The following is a 22256-nucleotide window of genomic DNA, read 5'->3' as shown; positions in this document are numbered from 1 at the left end:
CTTTCAAAGGGAACATGAGTAACATGCAGAAGGATCTCTTGTTCCCTTTCTAAGCTTTTCTTTTGATTTCAACTTCATAATAACTTTTTTTTTTAAATTAAATTAGAAGAAAAATGTTTTTAAGTCTGGAAGCAGATTATTTTTAGGACACTAGCAGGTGGAGGAAAGGAGGAACTGAGATAATGAAGAGAGAAGTTGCAGCTGAGCTACTAAACAATGCATGATATATGGGCAGTGGCATAGCTATAAATAGCAATAATCCAGAATTATATCTGCCTGGTCTTAGAACAACGGTTCTTTTCACTTACAGCATTGTACTAACCCTGAAATGTGAAAGTTACTGTAGGGAAAGAAGTGCTAGTTTCTCTCCCTTAAGCTTCCTTGATTAGATGTGTTTGTCAAGTTAACAAATGCATGTGAAGTGCATGAGGGTTGATAACATCTCCTAAATAATGCTGTTAACAAAGTACTGATTAAGCTACAGTAAAAGAAAACGAAAGGCAGATGCAGGATCCTCTTTTTGAAAAATGCACATCTGTCATCTCTAGAAAAGAATTATGTAAGCTACATTAGTAGGGCAGGAGTCCGGACAAGCTCAAAATCAAACAAATAAAAGCTTCAAACTGGAGCCAACACAAGCTAATAGGATTGGAAATATTTGCAAATATGGGAAATGTAGCGTACAGGAAGTAGGCATAAGCTATATGCAACTGAAATGTCAGGGTAGGTTAGAAAAGTTAAGATGCACACAGGTACTGTTGAGGTCACTGGATGCAGGCTTCTGTTACCTTCAGAACAACAAACACCAAAAAACCCAAAACCAAATTACTTTTTTTTAGGGGGTTTTGAGATTTCACATCAAGACCTCCAGAAGAAAAACAGATTCCAAATCTGCATTAATAGATTATTTCAAGTGTCACTAGGAGCAGGTAAGCCAGCTGATGAAGATGTTACACCATCTAGCAGCAGTCAGAGGTTTCTTCAGCAGGTTTCTGTTCTTGTTTGGGTTGGTCAGGCTTCATGCTGCACAGAGGGGAAGTTTCAGAAGACCAGAGTTCGCCACAACAATCCACAAAGCCTTAAGGCAGCACTTCCCAGCCTGCAGCTATAGGACTCCCTAAGTCCACAGGCTGCATCCATTCCATGGCAGGATGTCACGGCAGCGCACAGCACTGCAGTGTCTGGATTATCTGGGCAGCAACAATCTGTTGTTATTTTTAACCTGCTCACCCTGCAACTGATTATCAGACCGTTGACCTATGCAGTGCAGCTCACTCTCATTAAAGGGGGCTAGGGGTGTTGAAGAAAAGTGTAAGAAGCCTTGGGGCAGACCAGAATGACTCAGAGGTGAAATTCCTTCCAGTTCCTTTCTGTTGGCAGCTATCATCCTGCCGCTGCCTCAGGTTCCAGGGTTTATCCTTCATGCATGTAAAGACAGATTCTTTATAATCCAGAGTACTTATTGTACTTTAAATAGGAAAACAACTGACATGTTTGACTGCTACCTTTTTTTCCCCCTGCTGTGAGTAATGCAGAGCATGTGTACACACCTACATACATCCTCAGGATGCTTTTCTTTTGGAAAGGCCTGTGTACATCTGCAGCCAGTGCCACTACAGCTCCAGAGCTTCTGCTGAAGTTCTCCAGCATATGCCATGTAGCAAGGGAATACGGTGGACTTTCTGAAGTGTAAATGACCTAGTAAAATCTGCAGTTCATACTGCATGATTTTAGATTCTGGTAGATACCAAACCATAGACATGAAACCGTGATTTGTGCTAACTTGCCCTTGTCTAGCTGAGAACTTTTGGCAAAGAGCACTTTAGCCTTTATTTTGGAATACCTAATGGGCAGAGAAGCTGCAGTGGGTGGCAGGTGAGGGATGACAGAACAGCTTCCTCCACCTGCATCCTTCCAGTGGCACTTCTCACTGTAACAATCTGGCGATTTACAGACTGTTAGGTTCGTTTCATGGCTGAGTTATGTTCATGTTTTGTCACTTGGGAAACTGAGGTCCTGATGGGGTGGATTATGGAAGTGGGGTTTCAAGTGGTCGCCCACCTGCTTCTGTTATAGTGAGGTTACCTGCTGTTGCTAGTTGTCCCTTTTCATGTACTTAATGCTGATAACCCAGGGGAACCTAATTATCTGCTTCTGTTGCTGTCAGGAGATCCACTGCTCAGGGGAACGCCCCAGCCACCAGGCCCAAGTCATGTGCATGCTTTTTCTTCCGTTTTCAGTTCTTGTCAGCTACCTTCAGAGCCTCTGTCTTGTTTCCTCTGAATCTGACTGTTCTTGCTGCAGCTTCATGGTTACAACAATGTAATGAGGACCCAGCTGATGTGGTTCCAGCTGCCTGCTGGCATTTTTAGTTACTGTTTTGCCTGCCATGAGAAAGCAAAACTGGACTAGCTGGGTGGATGAGATCTTAGCTCCACTGAACTAAGATCTCCTGTGGGTTCTGAGGACAGGATTTTGACTTCTATTGTCTTTTGAAATGGTGTTGGTTTCTGAAGACTCTCCGTAATGGCAGTATGGCTAGAATCCATTTTGCAGGAACCAATGTGGCTATAAATAAGGGGAACAGTAGAGCTTCAGGCTGTCCATTGTATGGTATTCCCATGCTCCCCAGCCAGGTTTGCAGAAAACCTCCCTGGACAAGAGCAGTAGTCTGTATTTGTGGCTTATTGGCTGTTGGCAGCATCAGTAAAGAAATCTCTAAAGAGTCCAGCTATGAAAACAAGCTTAACTTTTATTATAGTTTGCTGAATGCCCAAACTCCTAAGAGAGGTTTTGTTTAAGTATTTTTCTCTAGTGAATAGTATGTGAACAGCCATAGGGGTGGGAGGAGAATAGGGTCCCTCCTTCAGAGGCAGATGACTGCCTTGCCTATGGGACCTGGCTGGTGCACATACCCTCTCTCTCCTATTCTGCCATCCCATGATTGCTTCAGTTTTCCAGGCAAAAAGGAGCTGGAAAGTCCTTCTTCTGTGAACAGAACAGCATCTGCACTGGCGATCCTCGGACTTGCCTTGTATGTGTGGTTTATAAACGACACACAAGGGAGGAGGAAGCTGAGCCCTTATCTGCCACCTCCTGGGCAGGTGTGCTCAGCTGTTCGGTGGAGGTGCTATAGTCATGAGGAACCCTCACTTTGTGTGAGGGACGGCCTGAACATCTCACTGGAATCCTGAAGAGAAGGGAACATCTAGGAGCAGTTCCTTTGCCTTAGCATTTATTCACTGAGCGCTTTTTTAGCGGGCCCCTACCTCGATGTGCTTGAAGCTGGGATCCCTCTACACAGGTGCCCAACTCCTCACCCCTGGATTGAGGAGCACGTGGTGCTAATTTAGGTGTGGAAAACGTCCGGTGGAGCTTGTCATAACTTGCTTTATGTTGAGTGGCATTGCTTTCTGGCCCTTGTCTGTCTGTACTTGGTATTGCAGGTGGTCCGTTGAGCCGTGTAATTTTTATCCTTCAATTAGCACTGTGGAGTTAATGTGCTTCAAGTTGATACGGACAGGCTTGGAGTGTGTGCGTTGTTAGGGACCTTCCAGATTGGGGATGCTGTAGAGTGGCATCTGGATTAAGTTTAGAGCTTTTTTTAAGCCACCCTTGAACAAAGGCAGGCTTTATTAGAGCATCTGCCAGGCTCCTTTACCAGAGGAGGGCTGTTTCACATCATCTTTGAATTGGGTATCTGCTGCTTGAGCTCTTTCAAAGAACTTTTAACACATGCTATCCTCAAAGTGCCAGTAGAAAAACTGGTTTGACTTGTTTGTCATCATGAGAGGTGTTTTAACTGTGTTTTCTAATAATTTTCCTTGTTCTCTTTATGGTAGTAACATGTCCTTGCCTGCAAGCCCAGAACCATTTTTGAGGGGGATACAGACCAGGGTACGTCTCCTTCTCCTTGGCTCAGCTATTGCTGACAGTAGCACAGAACATGTTACTTCGCATATTTTCATTGGAGCTTGATGTTTTCTGGACTTCATTTCCTTATATTTTCTTGGGAAAATACCTTCCTTTTCCGCCTTGTTTATTGCATTTTGATATTCCTGTCACAGCCCACATTGATCTCTCCTCTAGCCTGACTCCTTTAGAGATGCAGCTGAACAGGTGTGTGGAGGACCCAGGGAGGTTCTGTGTTTTCTCTTTATGCTTTATGCTGAGATTCAATAGTGCTGGTAAGTCCCGTGTTTCCCTCTGTCCTCCATTAAGGAAGTGTCCTTGTTGTTGCTTGTTTATGCATATAAATGTGGTTTATTTTTAAAATATGGTACCTAGAAGTTTTGCAGGCATTGCCTTCAAAGCTTTCATGCATGCTTTATGATGTGCCATCTTAACATCTATGGAAGTAATATAAATCCTGACCACATGTCCTGGTTTCAGCTGGGATAATTTTCTTCTTACTAGCTGGTGCAGTGCTGTTTTGGATTTGGTGTGAGCGGTGTTAATAGCACAGGGATGGGTTTGGTTGTTGCTGGGTAATGTTTGTACCAAGTCAAGGACTTTTCCGTTTCTCAGGCCCTGCCAGCGAGAAGGGTGGAGGGGCACAAGGAATGGGGAGGGGACACAGCCAGGACAGCTGGCCTGAACTGGCCAAAGGGGTATTCCATACCATGGGACATCACGCTCGGCATATAAAGCTGGGGGAAGAAGAAGGAGGGCGGATGTTCAGCATTCCAGCATTTGTCTTCCCAAGTAACGGTTACGTGTGATGGAGCCCGGCTTTCCTGGGGATGGCTGAACACCCGCCTGCCCATGGGAAATGCTGGATGAATTCCTTGTTTTGCTTTATTGTGCACACAGCTTTTGCTTTACCTATTAAAGTGTCTCTGTCTCGACTCATGAGTTTTCCCACTTTTAGTCTTCTGATTCTCTCCTCCATCCCACTGTGGGAGGAGTGAGTGAGCAGCTCCATGGTACTTAGTTACTGGCTGGGGATAACGTGTGACAGTCATTTTTGGTGCCCAACGTGGGGCTCAAAGGGTTCAAGGTAACAACAGATTTGATTGGAATGTGCTAGATCAAATTTATAGCTGTTGTTGCTGTTAAGCTACTAAAGGGCAGTATCTGTGCTTGCCATGGGGCTTGCTTGACTTACTGTTTGTTAGAGTCTAGTGGTCATTAGTGGCTGCTTTTTGCTTTTGCTGCTTGCTCTACTGCTTATCATCTTGCTCTGCTGTGCCTGGGAACATTTTGATAACAGGAATGGTGATGCGCCTGGGCTGGCAGATGGCCAGGGCACTGCTGCTGTACTGGACAGGCTGGAACTCCAGTGTGAACTTGAGTCGAAGGGACTGTGACCTGTGGATGAGTCCATGTGAGAGCAGGACACCTTGAAACATCTGTGGCTGTAAATAAGTCCACATCAGAGCAGGTATATCTCCAAGTGTCTCTGTCTGTGGTTGTGTCCATGCCACAGCAGGTATGCTCTGAAGGGATTGTGGCCCAAGGATAAGGCCATGCTGCAGCAAGTACAGTTTGAAGCATCAGTGGCTGTGCACAGGGTCATGTTGGAGTATCTCAAAGTGCGTGGCCATGGATAAGCCCATGACAGAGCAGGTACACCCCCAGAGGGACTGCAGCCATGGGTAAGCCCATGCTGAAGCAGATGTAATTCTGAAGGGACTGTGGCTGTGGGTAAGGCCACGCTGGAGCAGGTCTATGGTCATGGCCCATGGTTAAGGCCACTTTGGAACCGGTCCACCTCGAAGCAACTGTGGCAGTAGATAAGTCTGTGCCGCAGCAGACATACCCGTGGAGACACTGTGGTTCATAGATAAAGCTCCACTTGGAGCAGATACAAACTGCGGTCTGTGGCTAAGTCCAAGCCAGAGCAGGGGCAAGGGGAGAAGTTCACTGCAATGTTAAACCCTGTGGACTGATCCAAAGGGACCAGGGGTAGAGATTGTAATGGATATACCTTTAAATTGTTGTAACCCATTAATTGAGTTGCACGTTATAGGAATGGCTATAGTAGGAACCACCTGAACCAATGGAGGACGAGCATTACAAGAAGCAATGCAAATGCAGCAGCAACACAGTCTGAGCTGGCTTTGGTGCCCCATAACCCCATGCAACACACCACCTCTCCTCTCCTGAGTGACAACCATAACAGTTGGAGCACAAAGTCTGGACTAAACAAGTGCAGTGGGCATTTTATGGACATTCTACACACATGTTTACAGGGTTGGTCCACGGACTAGGAGAATGATGTCTGTGTATCATATCAAAGGATGAGAAGGGTGATGATGGTTAATAAGGTTGTGTTGGAAAGTGTGACATGATGTAAGTAGTATGGAATAAGGTGTGGATACTGTCCCAGTTTCAGCTGGGAGAGAGTTAATTTTCTTCTTGGTAGCTGGTGCAGTGCTGTGTTTTGGATTTGGTGTGAGTGGTGTTGATAGCATACGGATGGGTTTGGTTGTTGCTGGGTAATGTTTGTACCAAGTCAAGGACTTTTCCGTTTCTCAGGCCCTGCCAGCGAGAAGGGTGGAGGGGCACAAGGAATGGGGAGGGGACACAGCCAGGACAGCTGGCCTGAACTGGCCAAAGGGATATTCCATACCATGGGACATCACGCTCGGCATATAAAGCTGGGGGAAGAAGAAGGAAGAGGGGGGCGTTCAGCGTTCCAGCATTCGTCTTCCCAAGTAACGGTTACGTGTGATGGAGCCCGGCTTTCCTGGGGATGGCTGAACACCCGCCTGCCCATGGGAAGTGCTGGATGAATTCCTTGTTTTGCTTTATTGTGCACACAGCTTTTGCTTTACCTATTAAAGTATCTCTGTCTCGACTCATGAGTTTTCCCACTTTTAGTCTTCTGATTTTCTTCCCCGTCCCACTGTGGAGGGAGTGATGGCTGGTGGTGCTTAGTCACTGGCTGGGGTTAAACCACAACACCATGTGTCAGTAAGGCTTTTGAATCTGGCTGAGCCCTCTTAACGAGCAGATAGCATCATCCAGCAAATGGAGTGTGTGAATGGGAGACTGGAGGTGGTGTGTGCACTTTTGGGTTTGGTCATTACTTGCTTTATGACCTCTGATAACTCTTTCCCTCTCAGTGCAAAGACAATACTGAACTGTCATTCCCTGTATAAAGTCCCTTGGGATATGTAATTAATGCTTTTCTCTTTTTTTTGTTTAATCAAAAGCAGTCAAAAGATATGATCCTATTTTTATTTTACACAGCTGCAGAACTCCTGTGAAGTCTAATAGAAATAGAACCAGACTGGCATATTTTGCAGAATCAAAAAACCTGGGAAGCTTGGCCTATCTTTAAAACTTCCAATTAATTAAATATTCAATAAAAAATATGTACAATACAAATTATGCACTAAGTGCTAGGCTATACTACTTGCACATTGTTAAGCAACATGATATGTAGGGCATCTGTCTATTCTCTGTTTTCTGCTTTCAAAGATTCAGAAACAAACATACAGAAAGTTGGTATGTCAAGGAAACTACAGCGCATCATCCAGTTGCCCTATTTATTATAGTTCCCACTGTGTTAATTCCCCTCTAATCCTTTCTTTAAACACAATTGATTGTGTATCATTTGTGACAGGTTACATTCCAAATAAACACTCCCTGATCCTACATGTTTCAAAAAGCTTTTTATTTAATGTAACTTTGCTAATCTAATAAAAGGTATGGCTAATTATGCCTGCCTTTCAGATTAGCATTGCCAATTCTGGTTAATTTATGTCTATCACTGTCTCTCCTATGTGTAATGTTTCCCTGTTGTATTAGTAAAAGAAGGATAAAGTGTGTGTAGTCCAGTGGATTCTTGATACCTAGTCAGGGATTTTGAATATATTATTCTCTAATTAACCTTAAGAAAGGAACAGCTCATGTGCTGCGTCTTCCTATTGCCAACTGGTACATGTTTGCATGAATGAGAGGAGCCAAATGCAGGCCACTGTTTTTATACCAAAGCTACGGCATTCGGCCCGATTGATTCAGGATGATGCCTGAGGCAGGTTGATCCTGTGTGGGGCTGGCAGTTTAGGAAGCTACCTGCATGAGCTATGTTCTCCGCACCTCCAGGTAGCACACTCCCACAGAGCAGCTCTCCAAGCTAAGCATCCTGCTCCTTCCTATCCACGCAGACTCGTGTGATCGCTGCCCTCTGGCTCTGCTCTTGGACCACTTTCAGAACTGGTTGATAGTTTATTTATTCACTCATTTGCATAAATTATGCTCTAACCTGTCTAGTTCTAGCTCTCCTGTGTCTTTTTTCACCCAGCCGGTGCACGAAACTCTCTCCTGTTGAGAATCCAGAGAGAAAATAAGAAGTGCATGTTGGTCCAGTTGATGGCTTAGCTTTGGTTTAGAAATAATTGCATTTCAAGCTCCTTTAACATCATCTAATCTTTTTATTTTTTAGGTGCAAGGCCTGACAATGGCACCGAATGAGCACTGCCTTCAAGCCTCCTTCCTGTAAATGATAGGACCAAACAAGGCGGTGTGATGAACATGCCACTGCATCAAATCTCTGTCATTCCAGCTCCGGATGTTACCTCTTCCAGAGTCACCAGGAGCAAGACCAAAGAAAAAGAGGAACAGGTACTGTCAGATATGCTTGATTTTCACAGGAAGTTATCCAAGTATAAAATTATAGGAGTTATCAAATCAGGCCTGATTCTGTTCCGAAGCCCCAACTCCTTGCACGATTGCTGCTTTTAGTGAAGATGAATGTTACCAGATTAGCCCTTTATTCTCATATTTGCTAGTTTAAAGCAGCTGACTACAAAATTCTAGACATTGTTGTTCACTAACTTCTGCAAAATGCAAGCTATGACCTATTTTGCATGAGAATTCAAGGCAGATAGGGGTTTTGGATAATGACTCCAGCGTTGTTGTCACAAGAAGCTGTTATAGGTGTATTTTACCTTTCTAAAAGAAAAATAGTACGGGGTGTGAACTATATGCAGCCATGCATCCTGTTTTCCTTTGCTCTTGACAGCTTCTAGTAGCCATGTTGTGGTTCATATTGACTGGAATATCACAAGGAAGGAAATGTACACCCGCACCTATACTTGGCTGTTTTCTAGAGATATGATTTGTATTCTTAACTTGGGAGCGCGTGTGTGAATGGAATGCAAAAACATCTGAAGTATTTAATGATTAGAAGTCTAATAGTATCTAATAGGCTGCTTAACAATTTTTAATAGCACACCATGTTTACTCTTTGTGTGCCAACCTTATTTACCCCTGGAGTACATCTCCAATCCAGCCCGAAGACCTTAGTGGGCATCATGTTCTAGCATATACTGTACTGCATTGAATTTTACATTATCTGTCAGTTCCACAGAAACTTCTTTATGTTTTTTTGCTTTACTTTAACATAAAATCAGGTCAAGAGAATATTCATATTATGGTACAGCTGCAGGGCTTGTTTTGTGGTCTGCTCAGCAGTGGTTAATTCTGAGGAGATCTAGGGTGATACTGATTATAGATAGGGCATAGCTTAAGTATAAGGGACAAGAAAGGCACTGTCATGTTACGGAAAAGCATTCACTAAGACTAACTTTGGGTAGGATAAAAGAAGTTCTTCTGATGTGTTAGGATCATCTGCCATGACTATCCTTCTCACCTACCAGCTGTCCAGATTGCACCTACCAAAGTCACTGGTGAGTCAGTAAAAATAAATAGTCCCATTGCTGTTTTTTGGAGTCTTCTCCTTAGTAACACCTTAAGATGGATTTTAGCCCTTCAGATTCTTAAACCAGTAACTAATTAGGCTGGAACGCTGCTGCTTTGGGTTGCCAGGCAAGAAGTCACCATCACAGATGAGGTGCTTTAAATCCATAAAGCACCTTGTCTCCAGAGTCTGCTGGAATCTCTTGCTTTCCACCCATTGCACACATCCATCGTCTGGGCAGCTCTCTAGATAAGAGGACTCTGCTGTTTCTTCCTTTGGGTCCCCTCCCTTATTGAAATTGTGTGTGCTGTGAGAGAGTGAAGCCCCACTGCCAAATGTGGGCAGTCCTGGGAATTAACAACCCTCTGCTGGGATGATGGGGATTAGGAGGCCAGTCAGATCAGAACAACTTCTGCTAACTCTGACCAGGCAGTGAGCCCAGGAGTGGGAGTCCCAAGTTGTCATCTTCATTTCATTCTTCATTTCTGACACAGCGGCTTCAGTGTTAACGAGTCTCCCTGATGTTTCCTTCACGATAACTACTTGAAATGTTGATTATTGTTTCCCATACCAAGTGGCTATTGTACTGTCATGCCTTGGGATATTTGAAACAGAACAGAATATTTATTTAAATACGTGCAGTATTGCAGAGGAAATAATGGGGACTGGGACTATGTGGGCAATAGGTCAGACTAACCTGGAAACACTTGATGTTTCCCAGGTCTTGTCCTTCCTGTCTCTGTCAGCATACTCATTCATCCCCCAAGTGTCCTGCATAGCGTAGTGACACTGTAGCTGCTCTTGTGCATGGAAGCCACTGCCTAGCCCTTGTACGCTCTTCCCCACTCCTGTGAACTGCATTGCTTCTGGTGTTAACATTCAGTGCTGGGTCTAACAAATGAGCTGGAGTTGTTAATGTGCTGACTTTGACCAATCCAGTTAAAATTTTGTGTTGCATCAGTCAGGACAATGCAAGGCTACTTGCTAGTCGGAGTCCCTGACAACTCTTGGGTGCAGTCAGGACCCACTGGCTGTGACTCTGAGTTTTGCTTATATTTGAACTATACAGTAAAGGAGAGATACGGTGCAAGAGAAAGAAATTGTAGATTATTGCTGCTATATATTTAATCACTTCAGACTGCCTGTTTTCTGTTTGAGATAGGAGCTACTGCAAGGTAAAGAGCAGCACGCAAAGTGATCATGATCCTGTGTTGAGCAAATCTGCTGAGTAGTTGATGTTTTTTGTGCCCTAGGTAACATTCGCTGTAGAAGAGAAGGACACTAGGTAAAACTGAGAAAGAAGGTATTTGCACTTCAGTTTTGTAACCTCAGTACAAAGTCAGTGTAACTTCAATACTTTCATATTTCAGTTGCATAACTGCCCATGATGCAGCACAGCTCATAGTTATTTCTTTGTGTTGTGCATGGCCTAGACACAGTTCTCATGGATTTCTGCAAAAATATGTAATAGTTTTTCAGGAGCAGGTGCAACATTTCACAGTTTGATTCAAGTGTCATGGTTTTCTTACCTTACCTTTACTATGTAATAGAAACACTCCTTACCTTTTGTGTGTAGGAACAACAGTAAGCACCTCAAAGAATTGTGTACGCTGTGGTCTTGAAGTGTTTTGAGTTGTACAAAGCCACTTGCCAATCTGAATGAAATCAAACAAACACCAAACCACAATCAAAACCAGTATTACTACTTCAGATATAAATAATGTAGGTTTGCTTTGTAATACCAGCCTATGTTCTTAGACCAAGTGTATTGCCAGGTGTGTGCTTTGTAGAGTGAGCAGAATCACGTACATAATCTCCCCTGTTTATTGCCAGGCTCTGGCTAATGCCAAAGTGAATAAAGGTAGAGTGTCAACTATTAGATGAAATTTTGCCTTGCTTTTGTCCTTGCTATTTCAGACTGGACCTTTGACTTCTCTCCCCTTGCATCCTGCATTGTAAGAAATCCTTCAGAGGAAGGGTTCAAGAAGCACAGCAGCAGAAAATGAAGTACCAATGTACCTAGAGAGAGAACTTTGCCAGTCTGTGAAAAATCAAGTGTTTGTCCTATTTTCCAGAAGGAGGATGCTTTATATCCTATTCTTTTATCTTTTGTGATTATAGATGTGTCTAATTATCCATATTTGCAGTAGAGGTGCAGAGGAAAAATTCTCAAGCTGAACAGTGCAGATCTGTTTCTTCTCTTTCATGGTTCTGGTCAAGGTGTAGCTCTTGTATTTCCAGTTAAGGCCTGACCAGGTTTAGAAATAGTTTTCCTTGCTGCAACAGCAAGTTTTCTGGGCTGCTAATTTGTGACTAACAGTGAAGAATAGCAAGAAATCCTTACCACCTTTATCATTACAGTCCAGTTGTGGGTGATCTATAGTCCCTAGGCGTACCTCATGGCAGATTAACATGTAGATTCAATACCTGTGGAAGTCTGTAGCAAAAATCTTACTGAATTTGAAGAGGTGGTAAAAAGCAGAGTTCCTGCTTACCATTTCTGGCTGGAGTCCTCAGTGATATATATAAATAGCAGAGCCTGCTAGATTCTGATTCAGGTTAGTGTAATTTTCAAATTTAAAATAGTTGAAAACTGTTGTTAATGGCAGTCTTTCATTTTGTCCATTCCCCCACTAAAAATGGGGAAAGTCATAAAGGGATTATTACTCTTGCATTTAACTCAGATGAACTGTTAGCTTTAAGGGCTATTAATAACCATCGTTAGCTTCTTACTTATCCTTCACTAGGAATAGCTTTATACTTACCTGGTTTAAGGGAGAGTCACTCTGTTGTTTGTGAGATGCTACAGCATCCCACCCCTTGCCCCTGTTTGGTGGGTAGCACACTAGCAGTCATGTTTCCTGACATATCCAAAAGCTAACAGCTGTCAGGATTTGGATTGGAAATGAGGAACCAACGCTGGCACGTGGTTGAGGTGTTGCACTGGTTTTGTTGTGTTACAGCACTCCCTGTTTGAGGGCTTTGTGTCTCCCTTGCTGAAGTAGGCTGATGTGTACCACAAGTTCTTAGTGTACATTGCTGCAGCGAGTGAAGCTCCCTGAGCAATAGCTTCTACACTGCTCTTCTAAGAGTGTGCGAGTAACTTCCCAGTTGTGGCCTCCTGTGCTGTGATCTCTGCAGATCTTGTAAGCAGATCAGGATGGACGGGATCAGTGTTTGAATGAGATATCATGAGGTGTTGGTGCAAGTCGTGTTGGGTGCGCAGTGCTCTTGCTTCCCAGGTCTACACCACTGAGAAGAAAAACAGTTGTCATCAAAGATCACGTAGAATTTATCACAGAAGCAGATGAATGTGCTAGTCAAATTTAAACTAGCAAGTTTCCAGTTGATAACCAAAACTTCCTTCTGTCCTCTGCTCTAGAGAAACTGTCTTCTTGTCTTCTAAGTGCTGTGTAGTACTGGCTGCTGCGTGCTCAGCAGAGGTGCTGTGATGATCTCAATCATCTGCAGGTGCTTCTCAAAGGTGTCACTGTGGAGATACTATGACTACCAGGAGATAGCAGACTACCTATCCTATGGCTGGATGAAATTATGGTGAGGGAAATCTTCATCGTGTTGCATCTTGCTAAATTTCTTCTGCCTTCTTAATGATCTCTTGCATCGTGTAACAGGAAAGGCACTATGGCCTATTGATTCAAATAAGCCACATCTTACTGGAAAAGCAGGACTTACTTGAAGAAGAAAAGAAAAAGCAATAGAGGCATTTGTAAGAATTGTTAGTCATAGATCAGTAGTGCAATATAAAGGAGCATGCTTTACATGGTTGAATCCAGCGTGATACTTTAAGAGCTGGTACACTGTTTCTAAGGTACAGAAGCACTGTGTGAACTTTTCCATTCGCTTTATGGACTTTGACCTGGGAATGTGGGCTCTGGCTGAATTGGATTCAAATACTCAGGCATTTGTAAAGGGGGTGTGTGTGCGTGTGTGTTTGGTTTTCCTTGCCCATTGAACCAAATCATCCATTAAGCAGCCAGGCTGCAAATCCTTTGAGAATTTTACCCCTTATTATTTTTATACCGAGATTTATGTGAGCCGTGTCATGTATTAACATTGAGCCTGGCATTTTTCCTTTATTAAATTTGCTTTCTTTAGAAACTGGTTAACTATGAAAGAAATTTTGTCCAAGTATCCTTTCAGTCTTCCATGGAAAGCAGAATTTATCTCCTGCTGTGCTGTTTCTAGGCTTAGCCTCAAAGTGGGAATTGCAAAGTCCTTTTGTGACAATTCAGACCTTGGCTTTTACTTAGCCTGTTCTATGGATCATAAAGCATTTCTCAGAAAAAGCTGATGTCACACTTCCCACTTTTTAAAAAGTAGAAATTAGACAAATTTTTGACAGAGCAGGCAACCTGTGACGGAAGCACCTGTGAAGAGCTGCAGTGAAAATGCTTTTGTTTCTGCAGTCTGGGAGCAGGTAGGAATACTTCCCAGACCTCATCATTTGAGAATACGCCAGGTGACTGAGATGGTTGTAACACCCTTTCAAATTGTACCGTTGCTGTTGTGCTGAGAGGGTGGTATTTCCATGGCAGATTTCTATGCTAAAACAGATTTTTTTGGAACATGTCAGTGTAGGAACAGGTGCCCAAACGTACTTCCACTCTGATTACCTTTAGCAGGTTAAGTCTAATGAGGAGCACCAAGTAAACAGGAAAATTGCTTGAGAAACTGCTTCACACCGAACACCTCTCTATTCTCCATGGGTGCATTTGTACACACTTAAACACCACGCTGCTTGTGATCTTTCCTTTGGGATATTAGGAGAGTTGTTCTTGTGCTTGTTAAGACACCTGAACTGTTACTTGCATAAAACCCTGCCTGGGCATAGCACTTGGCAGTTGCTGTCAGGTGGCCTAGCAAATGTGCTCTCATGGGGCGTTGCCTGTTTCTTTACTCCTATAAATATCCTGGTCTCCGGCACTGGTGTGACTGCCCGAGGTGCTCTTTCTGCGCTTGCATGCCTGCCTTCTCCCTGTCCCATTCTTGCCCCTCGCTGACTTCAGGGCTTGCTTCTTCTCTCCTACATGACCCTGGCAAGAGCACCACTAACCTCCCCTTCTGTGTGGTACCTGGAAAATTGGCAAGAAGCAGACAGAGTGCAGCCAGGCCTGCATTAAAACGGTGGTCTGGAGCATGGGATTTGTTTGCCTTCTACTGCCGTGCTAGAAGGTGCTGGGCAAGTCCCTTGGGTGCCTGTGCTATCCTTCCTCCCCTGTCTGAAAGAAGGCTAGCACTGCTGGCTAGCCTTTTAAAGGGCTTGAGGTGTATAGCTACAAGCTGAGTAGCTGAAAGCATTTGTTAGTAGATCCTATAGAGCGACTGCTTTGCCAGAGTCCCACTCTGCAGCTGATGCTGCTGAGCCAGCCCTGCAGCAGAACGTGATGGGCATGGGGTGCGTGGAGAGCAGAGGGGTCTTCCCCCTGCATGTAGGCATCGCTTCATCTCGATCACAGTAAATGTGCAAAATGCTGTGACCTTCCCGAATCCATTTGCTCTCTTTGTGCTTGAGTGCAGGATGGGAAGCTGGTCCTCTTGAGCCCCACTCTTGGACACTAAAGCATGCTGCTTCCTAGCAAACCCCAGCGAAGTGGGAAGAGAGGAGGCAGGAGGGATGGGATGGGAGGGAAGGGAGCTGCTCCCGCTTAAGCAGTTCTGACAAAAAAAAAAAAAAAAAAGTCAGATTGCGCTATTTGATTCTGCATTGTGTTTGTCTTGGAGTGTGTACAGCATGTGTGTGTGAGGAAAGGAGCAGATGGCTTCTGAGTGGAGATGAACTACAAAAGGCAAACTGTGGGAAGTGGTTTCTGAAAGGGATTTGAAGAAGAGGAGAAAACCCTCTTTTTTGAGAATTCAGTAAACATTATAAAATCTAACAGAAGTTGATACGGCAGCAGAGTTTTATGTACTGATGCTTCAGAGCAGAAACTTGGAAGTTTCAGATTTTGCTGTTTGCTTGTAATCAGACTCATTCACATACAATCTCTGTTTTGATTTTGTCTGCTTATTGCCTGTGAACTTCTTGCTTTGGTGTCTGAAGACTAGAAATTTAGAGTTAATTATTGTGATCTGTAGCTGTTACATTAACCTGAATTTTTAAACCACCTCTCTGATATTAACACAATCTCTGTCTACCTTTCATTACCAGTTCACTTGAATAAGCTGAGTCTTGTTCTTCAGTTTTCTAAGAGAAGGGCTGGTGCTGTTTAATTATGTGATAGCCGAGTGTGTTTTGGTGGTGATGTTTTGCAGGTCTGGGGCTACTTCTGGTGTATGTTAATGTGTAACAGCTTTACATATAGGCAGCCCTGGCTCTGAGCTCATGATTTTAGAGTTTATAATTTTTTCTTCCCTGGCAAAAGGGTTGTGACCAGCAGCACAGAGCGTAGCTGGAGGCCCGTAGCTAGCGGTGTTCCCCAGGGGTCAGTACTGGGCCCAGTCCTGTTCAACTTACTCATCAGTGACCAGGATGAAGGGACAGAGCTACCCTCAGAGCGTTTGCAGGTGACACAGAGCTGGGAGGAGTGGCTGATACACCAGGAGGCTGCGCTGCCATTCAGTGAGACCGGGACAGGCTGGAGAGCCGGGCAGAGAGGAACCTGATGAAGTCCAGCAAAGGCAAGTGTAGGGTCTGCACCTGGGGAGGAACAACCCCATGCACCGGTACGGGCTGGGGCTGGCCTGCTGGGAGGCAGCTCTGCAGAGAAGGATGTGGGAGTGCTGGTGGACAGCAAGTTGCCCACGAGCCAGCAGTGTGCCCTGGTGGCCAAGGCAGCCAGAAGGACCCTGGGGTGCATTAGGAGGAGCATGGCCAGCAGGTCGAGGGAGGTGATCCTGCCCCTCTGCTCTGCGCTGGGGAGGCTGCAGCTGGAGTGCTGTGTCCAGCGCTGGGCTCCCCAGTCCAAGAGGGACAGGGAACTGCTGGGGAGGGCCCAGCGCAGGGCTGCAAAGGCAGTGAGGGGACCGGGGCATCTCCCTTGTGACGAAAGGCTGGGAGAGCTGGGCCTGCTCAGCCTGGAGAAGACTGAGAGGGGACCTGTCAATGTCTTCAAATATCTTGAGGGCAGGTGCCAAGAGGACGGGGCCAGGCTCTTTTCAGTGGTGCCCAGCGACAGGACAAGGGGCAGCGGGCACAAACTGCAACACGGGAAGCTCCTTCTGAATATGGGGAAGAACGTCTTCACTTTGAGGGTGACAGAGCCCTGTCACAGGCTGCCCAGAGAGGCTGTGGAGCCTCCTTCTCTGGGGACATTCAAAACCCACCCAGACAGGATTCTGTGCAACCTGCTCTGGATGAACCTGCTTTAGCAGGGGGTTTGGACTAGCCAATCTCCAGAGGCCCCTTCCAACCCTGACCGTTCTGTGAAAAGCATGCTTCCTTGTTTGCTTTCTAAGAAGTGTGTCAGCCATTATCCCACAGCAAGCTGTATGTGCGTGTAATTATCTGTGTCAGTGCAGAGTGCCACTGAAATCATCGCAGCTCCACAAAGGCATGAAACAAGGCCCTGATCATACTTTCCAGTGATTTTCATCATCCAGTGGGTATACTGTTTTGTTAAAGTGATGCTGTTAGGTTTCTGCAAAGTGATTTTTCAAGTTCTTTGTTCATTAAAGGTAATTTCTGTAAATGAAATGAGAGACACCAGAAGTACAGAGGATTTTTTTCCTCCTGTAGGATGTTTTGCCTCACTCATTGATGCATAGTGAGTTACTTGGTTGGTTTGCTCTTTCAGACAGGTGTGTTTCTTTACCTGGTGAAATGGTTAAAGTAGGTTGGGGGTTTGCATTCTTTTGGGCTTTTTTTGGTTTTGTTCAGGGTTTTTTTTCAGAGTAGAACAAAGACTTAACAGTTCTGCCAGGGAGGCATGCTGTGGTGTGGTACCCCTAAAGTACTTAACTTCAGAGTTTTAAAAACTTTGTCTACCTTTCAAATTGCTGATTTCCCTTTAAACCATGAACCCGAGCAGTTTAAAGGTTTAACTTCTGAGAAGCTATATATAGGTTTAGATTTGCACCCCTGGATTTAGGTAATTCTGCTTGGCCTTTATGCCATTTATGAAGAATTCTTCATGGGGGCGGGGGGGAAGTTACTCTTCAGAAATTGCTCTTCCGTGCATTGCTGAAATCTAAGCTCCTAGGAGTACAGTCTTCTGAGTCAGTAGTCCTCAGACTTAGAAACAAAATCCACCTTTGGGATCCATTCAGCTTTTCTTGGTCCCAGAAGAGATGTTCTGTCATCTGCTACTAAATATGTTTCCCATTGGTAGCAGACATTGCTCCTGTTTTAGGAAGCTGCTTATGGAGATTTTTCATGAGAGCTACAAGTCTGCATGCTTTTGTAACTGAGCAAGCCCAAATGTGTGTTCTGTGAGGTCAGTGGCTGCAATTCATAATTTCATTTTCTAGGAGTCAAGAACTGAATTTTTGACATCTTTAAAGACAAAGGGAAGAATGGGATCTCCTATTTGTGGAGGTTTAAGTTTATTTACAGCCTAGTTCTCTCTTCCTGTAAATGAGCGCTACTTTGATGTTGATGCAAATGAGTAAAAGTGGCTAGTTTATATTTTTTCATATGCTTGAATGCAGGCTGCATCCAGTTCCTTGTGGACCTAACAACAGGTGGCTGTCTGGGTCAGGGAGAGAATTGTTCTCACATCTGCAGCATTTGGCTTCATCCCTGTGCTGAGTGGATGCTGCGTGTTTCCATCACGTTCTTTAAGGGTGTAGTGCTGGAGGCAAGAGCCTGGGACCATGTCACTTAATGCTTTGCATGCATGTTACGCATCTGTTGATGTAACTGCAAGTGTGCATGTTTAGCACAGTTATTCATACACTCAGATTCTATGAATGTAGAAACAGGTTTTGGTATAGTTTTAACATTAGAATATTTGCAGTAAAAAGTTTGTATCTTATGCCTAGGTTTTTCAAAGATCTTATAGTAAGCAAATGGGTTGTACATCTAAATTTTTTGTGTAACCTACTTGTGTCTATATCAAAGCTGGATTTGGAGACAGATTTCCAGTGTGCCTTACTGCCTTGAAGGATAATTTAATTACCTGCTTTTAAGTACTTATACCTTGGAAAATCACTACTCTGGATCTCATAGACATAGAAGGATTTATGGATGTTTATGTTTAAAGTCAATCAGATTTTTTTTTTTAACTCTTAAGTTCACTCTGTGTTAACTGGAACTAGTGTGTGGTTGTGTTCATTTAGTTAAGTACACTGTACTTAATATCTCAATGAACCTGTGGGGATTTTGGAAGAATTTTTGGCTCCATTTTTATTTTTAAAGTACACTGTAAATAGCTTTAGGTGTGAAAAATTACTTGCTTCCGGATGTTCTTGAATTACCTTATAAACAGACATTTGTAGTTGTCACCTGTTCTTGACTCATGCACTTCCAATGTGAGATGAAACCTGGATCTACAGTATCTTCATATAAAAGCCAAAAGACTTGTTTTGCCTTTGCTTTCACCTTCAAGCCCATTCTTAAGGAAAAAAGAAAAAAAATTATTTATGTTCTGTTCTTTATTTAATGGCTCTTTAGCACATAGGTTGTGCAAAGTGTTTTTCCTTTAGATGATATGCTGTAATGTTGGAGAGTATATCATCCAGTTGACAGAGCATAGGTCCAAGAGCTTTCTTTAAGTTGTGATTCTGTTGTGGTTTTGTAGCCCCTCGGATTCACGTGCTTATTGTAAAGCACGCAGAGAGATCTTGTCAATGGGGAGGAAAGTATCAGAAACAAGTGTTTCTTACTAGTCTTTCAGTTCATTCATTCTTCTGATTGCAGGTTTAACTTCTACTGCAGAGGTGATATTCTAGGTTTATATATAAATAGCAGCTGTCCTCATGCAGGATTGTCTGTGCAAGATATCCACAGCTTTAATAGACATTTTGATCTTTCCACAAAGGAAGCAGGTTTATGTGGCATGTCAGCTAATTTCAGTCACCTTTAGTATATTTATGTAGGGTTGTTTGTAACAGTACTGTGTTTACCCTTTGTCCCAACCTCCTTGGACAAGCTTCAGTATGCCCATGAAGTGGGATAACAGTATATAACCACATAATTAAACACTGTTACCCACACATACACACTTAATCTGTCAAGAGATTGTCTGCCGCTTCAGGACATACCAAATTTCTTTCCCAACCTAGAGGTTAACTCCTCCAGTAGAAGTTTGAAGTGAAGAGGCACATGACGCCTCCCTGTGAGCTGGGATTATCCCATTACGGTGTAAGGTAGTACTTCCCAGCACCCTTAGTATAAACACTGAGTGGTAGCCCCTCCTGAGAACCCCTGCCTTCCTCCAACACCAGCGTCTAGCCGCATGTGTGCCACTCAACGCCTTCCAGCCCAGCCTGTCCCACTTGCATGCTGGCAGTCACCGCTGTAACAGCTTTGTGCTTCCGTTCCTTTGTCTATGTGGGTGTATCAGGATCTTCATATTAGCAAATACTTGTAGCAGATTTGAGATTCACAGGCAAAAATACAAAGAACAGTGTGTGACCTTAGTAGATGGGAAACTTGCAGAGCAGATGAGGTTGAGGAAGTCCTTGAGGTGCTAATCTTAATTCAGGTGCACTTTTAAATGTATCATATCACAGTTGGAGCGTGAGCTAGTAGATGTGAGGGCTGAGTTCAGAATGCTGCACAGCCATGGTGGCAGATCAGAGGAGAGGTGACCTCAGCTGGCAAGGCCAGGCTAGGAGCCATTCCAGCAACAGATGCAGGAGGCCTGAGCGTACAGGGAAGTGAGAACCCAGAATACGTATCGGAAACACCCCAGCACATCTGAGATCGTGGCTGCTGAGGATGCTGGTTAGTTGGTTGTGATTCTATAAGTGTGATTAATGTGGGCCTGATTCACAAGGCAGGTGAAGAAGAAATGAGCGCAGAAAGGAGAGGCGGTGTGCAGTAGAAACATATACACTGATCATCAGGTGTGGACTTCTGTCCTTGAACTTTTGTTAGTCATGGAAATCTTTTGCAACAAAGTAGTTGATCTTTCTTCTGCTAGTTGAGTTTTGTATTAGCCATTTAATTAATTGATTAGTTTCTACAGAGCTGTCAAAAATGGACGTTAAAAGCTTGCCCACATTATACTGCAAATCTGTGCGGAGGCATGTTATTTGAGCAAGGATTTTCTGAGCCAGTATACTGTTCTTTCTTCTGTACTTTGTCACTAGGAAAACAAGAAATGAGTTAGAAGAACGGCATCCCATATGGTCCTTTCTCATTTTCACGCTATTTCAGGACAGCTGCTCAGTCACTACCAGGGTTCGTTTCAAAAGTGTCTATCGAGTTTGAGCTATTGTGAAGCATCTCCCATGCTAGATTGGTGCTTCCCTGTGTGTGGGAAGTTAACCTCTCTTGAACAGAGGAAAAAAGATGCTTGGTAGGAGCAAGAAGCAGATCTCTGTGTATCTTCTAGTGTTTGGGGAATGGTTGTACAACAAAAAGTTGTAGTTTCATAGTTGAGTACTGTCTTTCCAGGGCAGACAGAAACAGAAGCAGGCATGTCTAAGTCCTCTGAGGCCCTTAGGGGACTGATGGCACACAAGAGAAGTTGTGCCCTATAACCTCTGCAGTGTATGTTGATGCCAGACTTTACCATACAGCCCATGGGAGTGACTAGTGTATGATACTTTTTTTTTTTTTCTTCTTTAGCTTCTTCGTATACTATATTTTAAATCCTACGATCACATGTTGATAAGAATTACAGATTGGCATCAAATTCTTAAAAGAAGCATGAGATTAACCTTTTCCTAGGATTTAGAGAGAGGAGCCAAAATAAGGTGGTGTCAAAGGTGTAGGGGCTGCTTCTGGCTTTTTTGAATACTAACTACCCAACTGATTTTTATGTTTCCCTTTAAAGTGGTCAAAGAGCAGCCTTGTAACACACATTGGTAGCTTTTCCTGAATGGAAAGTTTCAGAACAGGGAATGTTTTAGTCAGCTCTGGCTGGATGCACAAACCCCATGTCAGTTGCGCAGTTTTTTCTGGAAATCATCTGCCTGCCTATTTCTAGCAACTATTCCCAAGCAGTAGATGTCAGAGGAGGTGGTTTCTGGATTGTTCAGTTTCAAACATCACTGTTTCCTTAAGCAAGTGTATTACATGATCTTTTTTGGCTTTAGTTTTTAAGCATAACAACAGTGAAAGCGTTTGATTGATCCCAGACAATAGGAAAGAGTTGCTGTTTGAGGTTTTTTTTCCCCCTCAGTCCTCTTTAGTTATGTTTACTGTAATACAGATGGTTGAAAGCACATTACTAGGGTAAAGATTGCAAAGCAGGCTCATATGCAACCAAGTGAAACATTCACTGATTTTTGCATCTTAATTTCTCTGAGCTGGTTAATGTAACAGCAGTTAAACAGCTTCATTCCGCATGAAATGCTGCAGTGTGACTTCCCCTTTGGCTGCTGATAAGCATCAGGTACTCCAGAGACACTGGAGTTACTGAAACATTGCAGGCAGAAATGTGGAACTGACCCCTAAATAGGATGTTTCTGTTTTCACACAAAGAGGTTGGGATGTTTGGGAAGAGGGAAACACAGCTACTGCTTACCTGTAAAC

General features: G+C 43.8%; 1 protein-coding gene across 11 annotated transcripts in view; it reads left to right on the top strand.

The window, feature by feature from the left end:
* Positions 1 to 22256, top strand: part of MARCHF8 (membrane associated ring-CH-type finger 8) — a 102980-nt gene that overhangs the window by 16281 nt on the left and 64443 nt on the right. For 7 of the 11 annotated variants that reach the window (XM_055810478.1, XM_055810447.1, XM_055810465.1 and 4 more), the window contains exon 2: positions 8396 to 8574. In XM_055810478.1, the coding sequence (XP_055666453.1) occupies positions 8479 to 8574 (96 nt within the window). In that variant the 5' untranslated portion in view covers positions 8396 to 8478. Of the gene's footprint in view, positions 1 to 5077; positions 5384 to 5458; positions 6295 to 8395; positions 8575 to 9548; positions 9642 to 22256 lie in introns of those variants that run through there. The other 4 variants (XM_055810459.1, XM_055810485.1, XM_055810474.1 and 1 more) reach the window with 4 other exon arrangements.

This window comes from Falco peregrinus, chromosome 1 (genome assembly GCF_023634155.1).
Source record: "Falco peregrinus isolate bFalPer1 chromosome 1, bFalPer1.pri, whole genome shotgun sequence".
NCBI classification, from domain to species: domain Eukaryota; kingdom Metazoa; phylum Chordata; class Aves; order Falconiformes; family Falconidae; genus Falco; species Falco peregrinus.
Note: the sequence above shows the minus strand (reverse complement) of the source record. Positions and strands in the feature narration are given on the sequence as shown.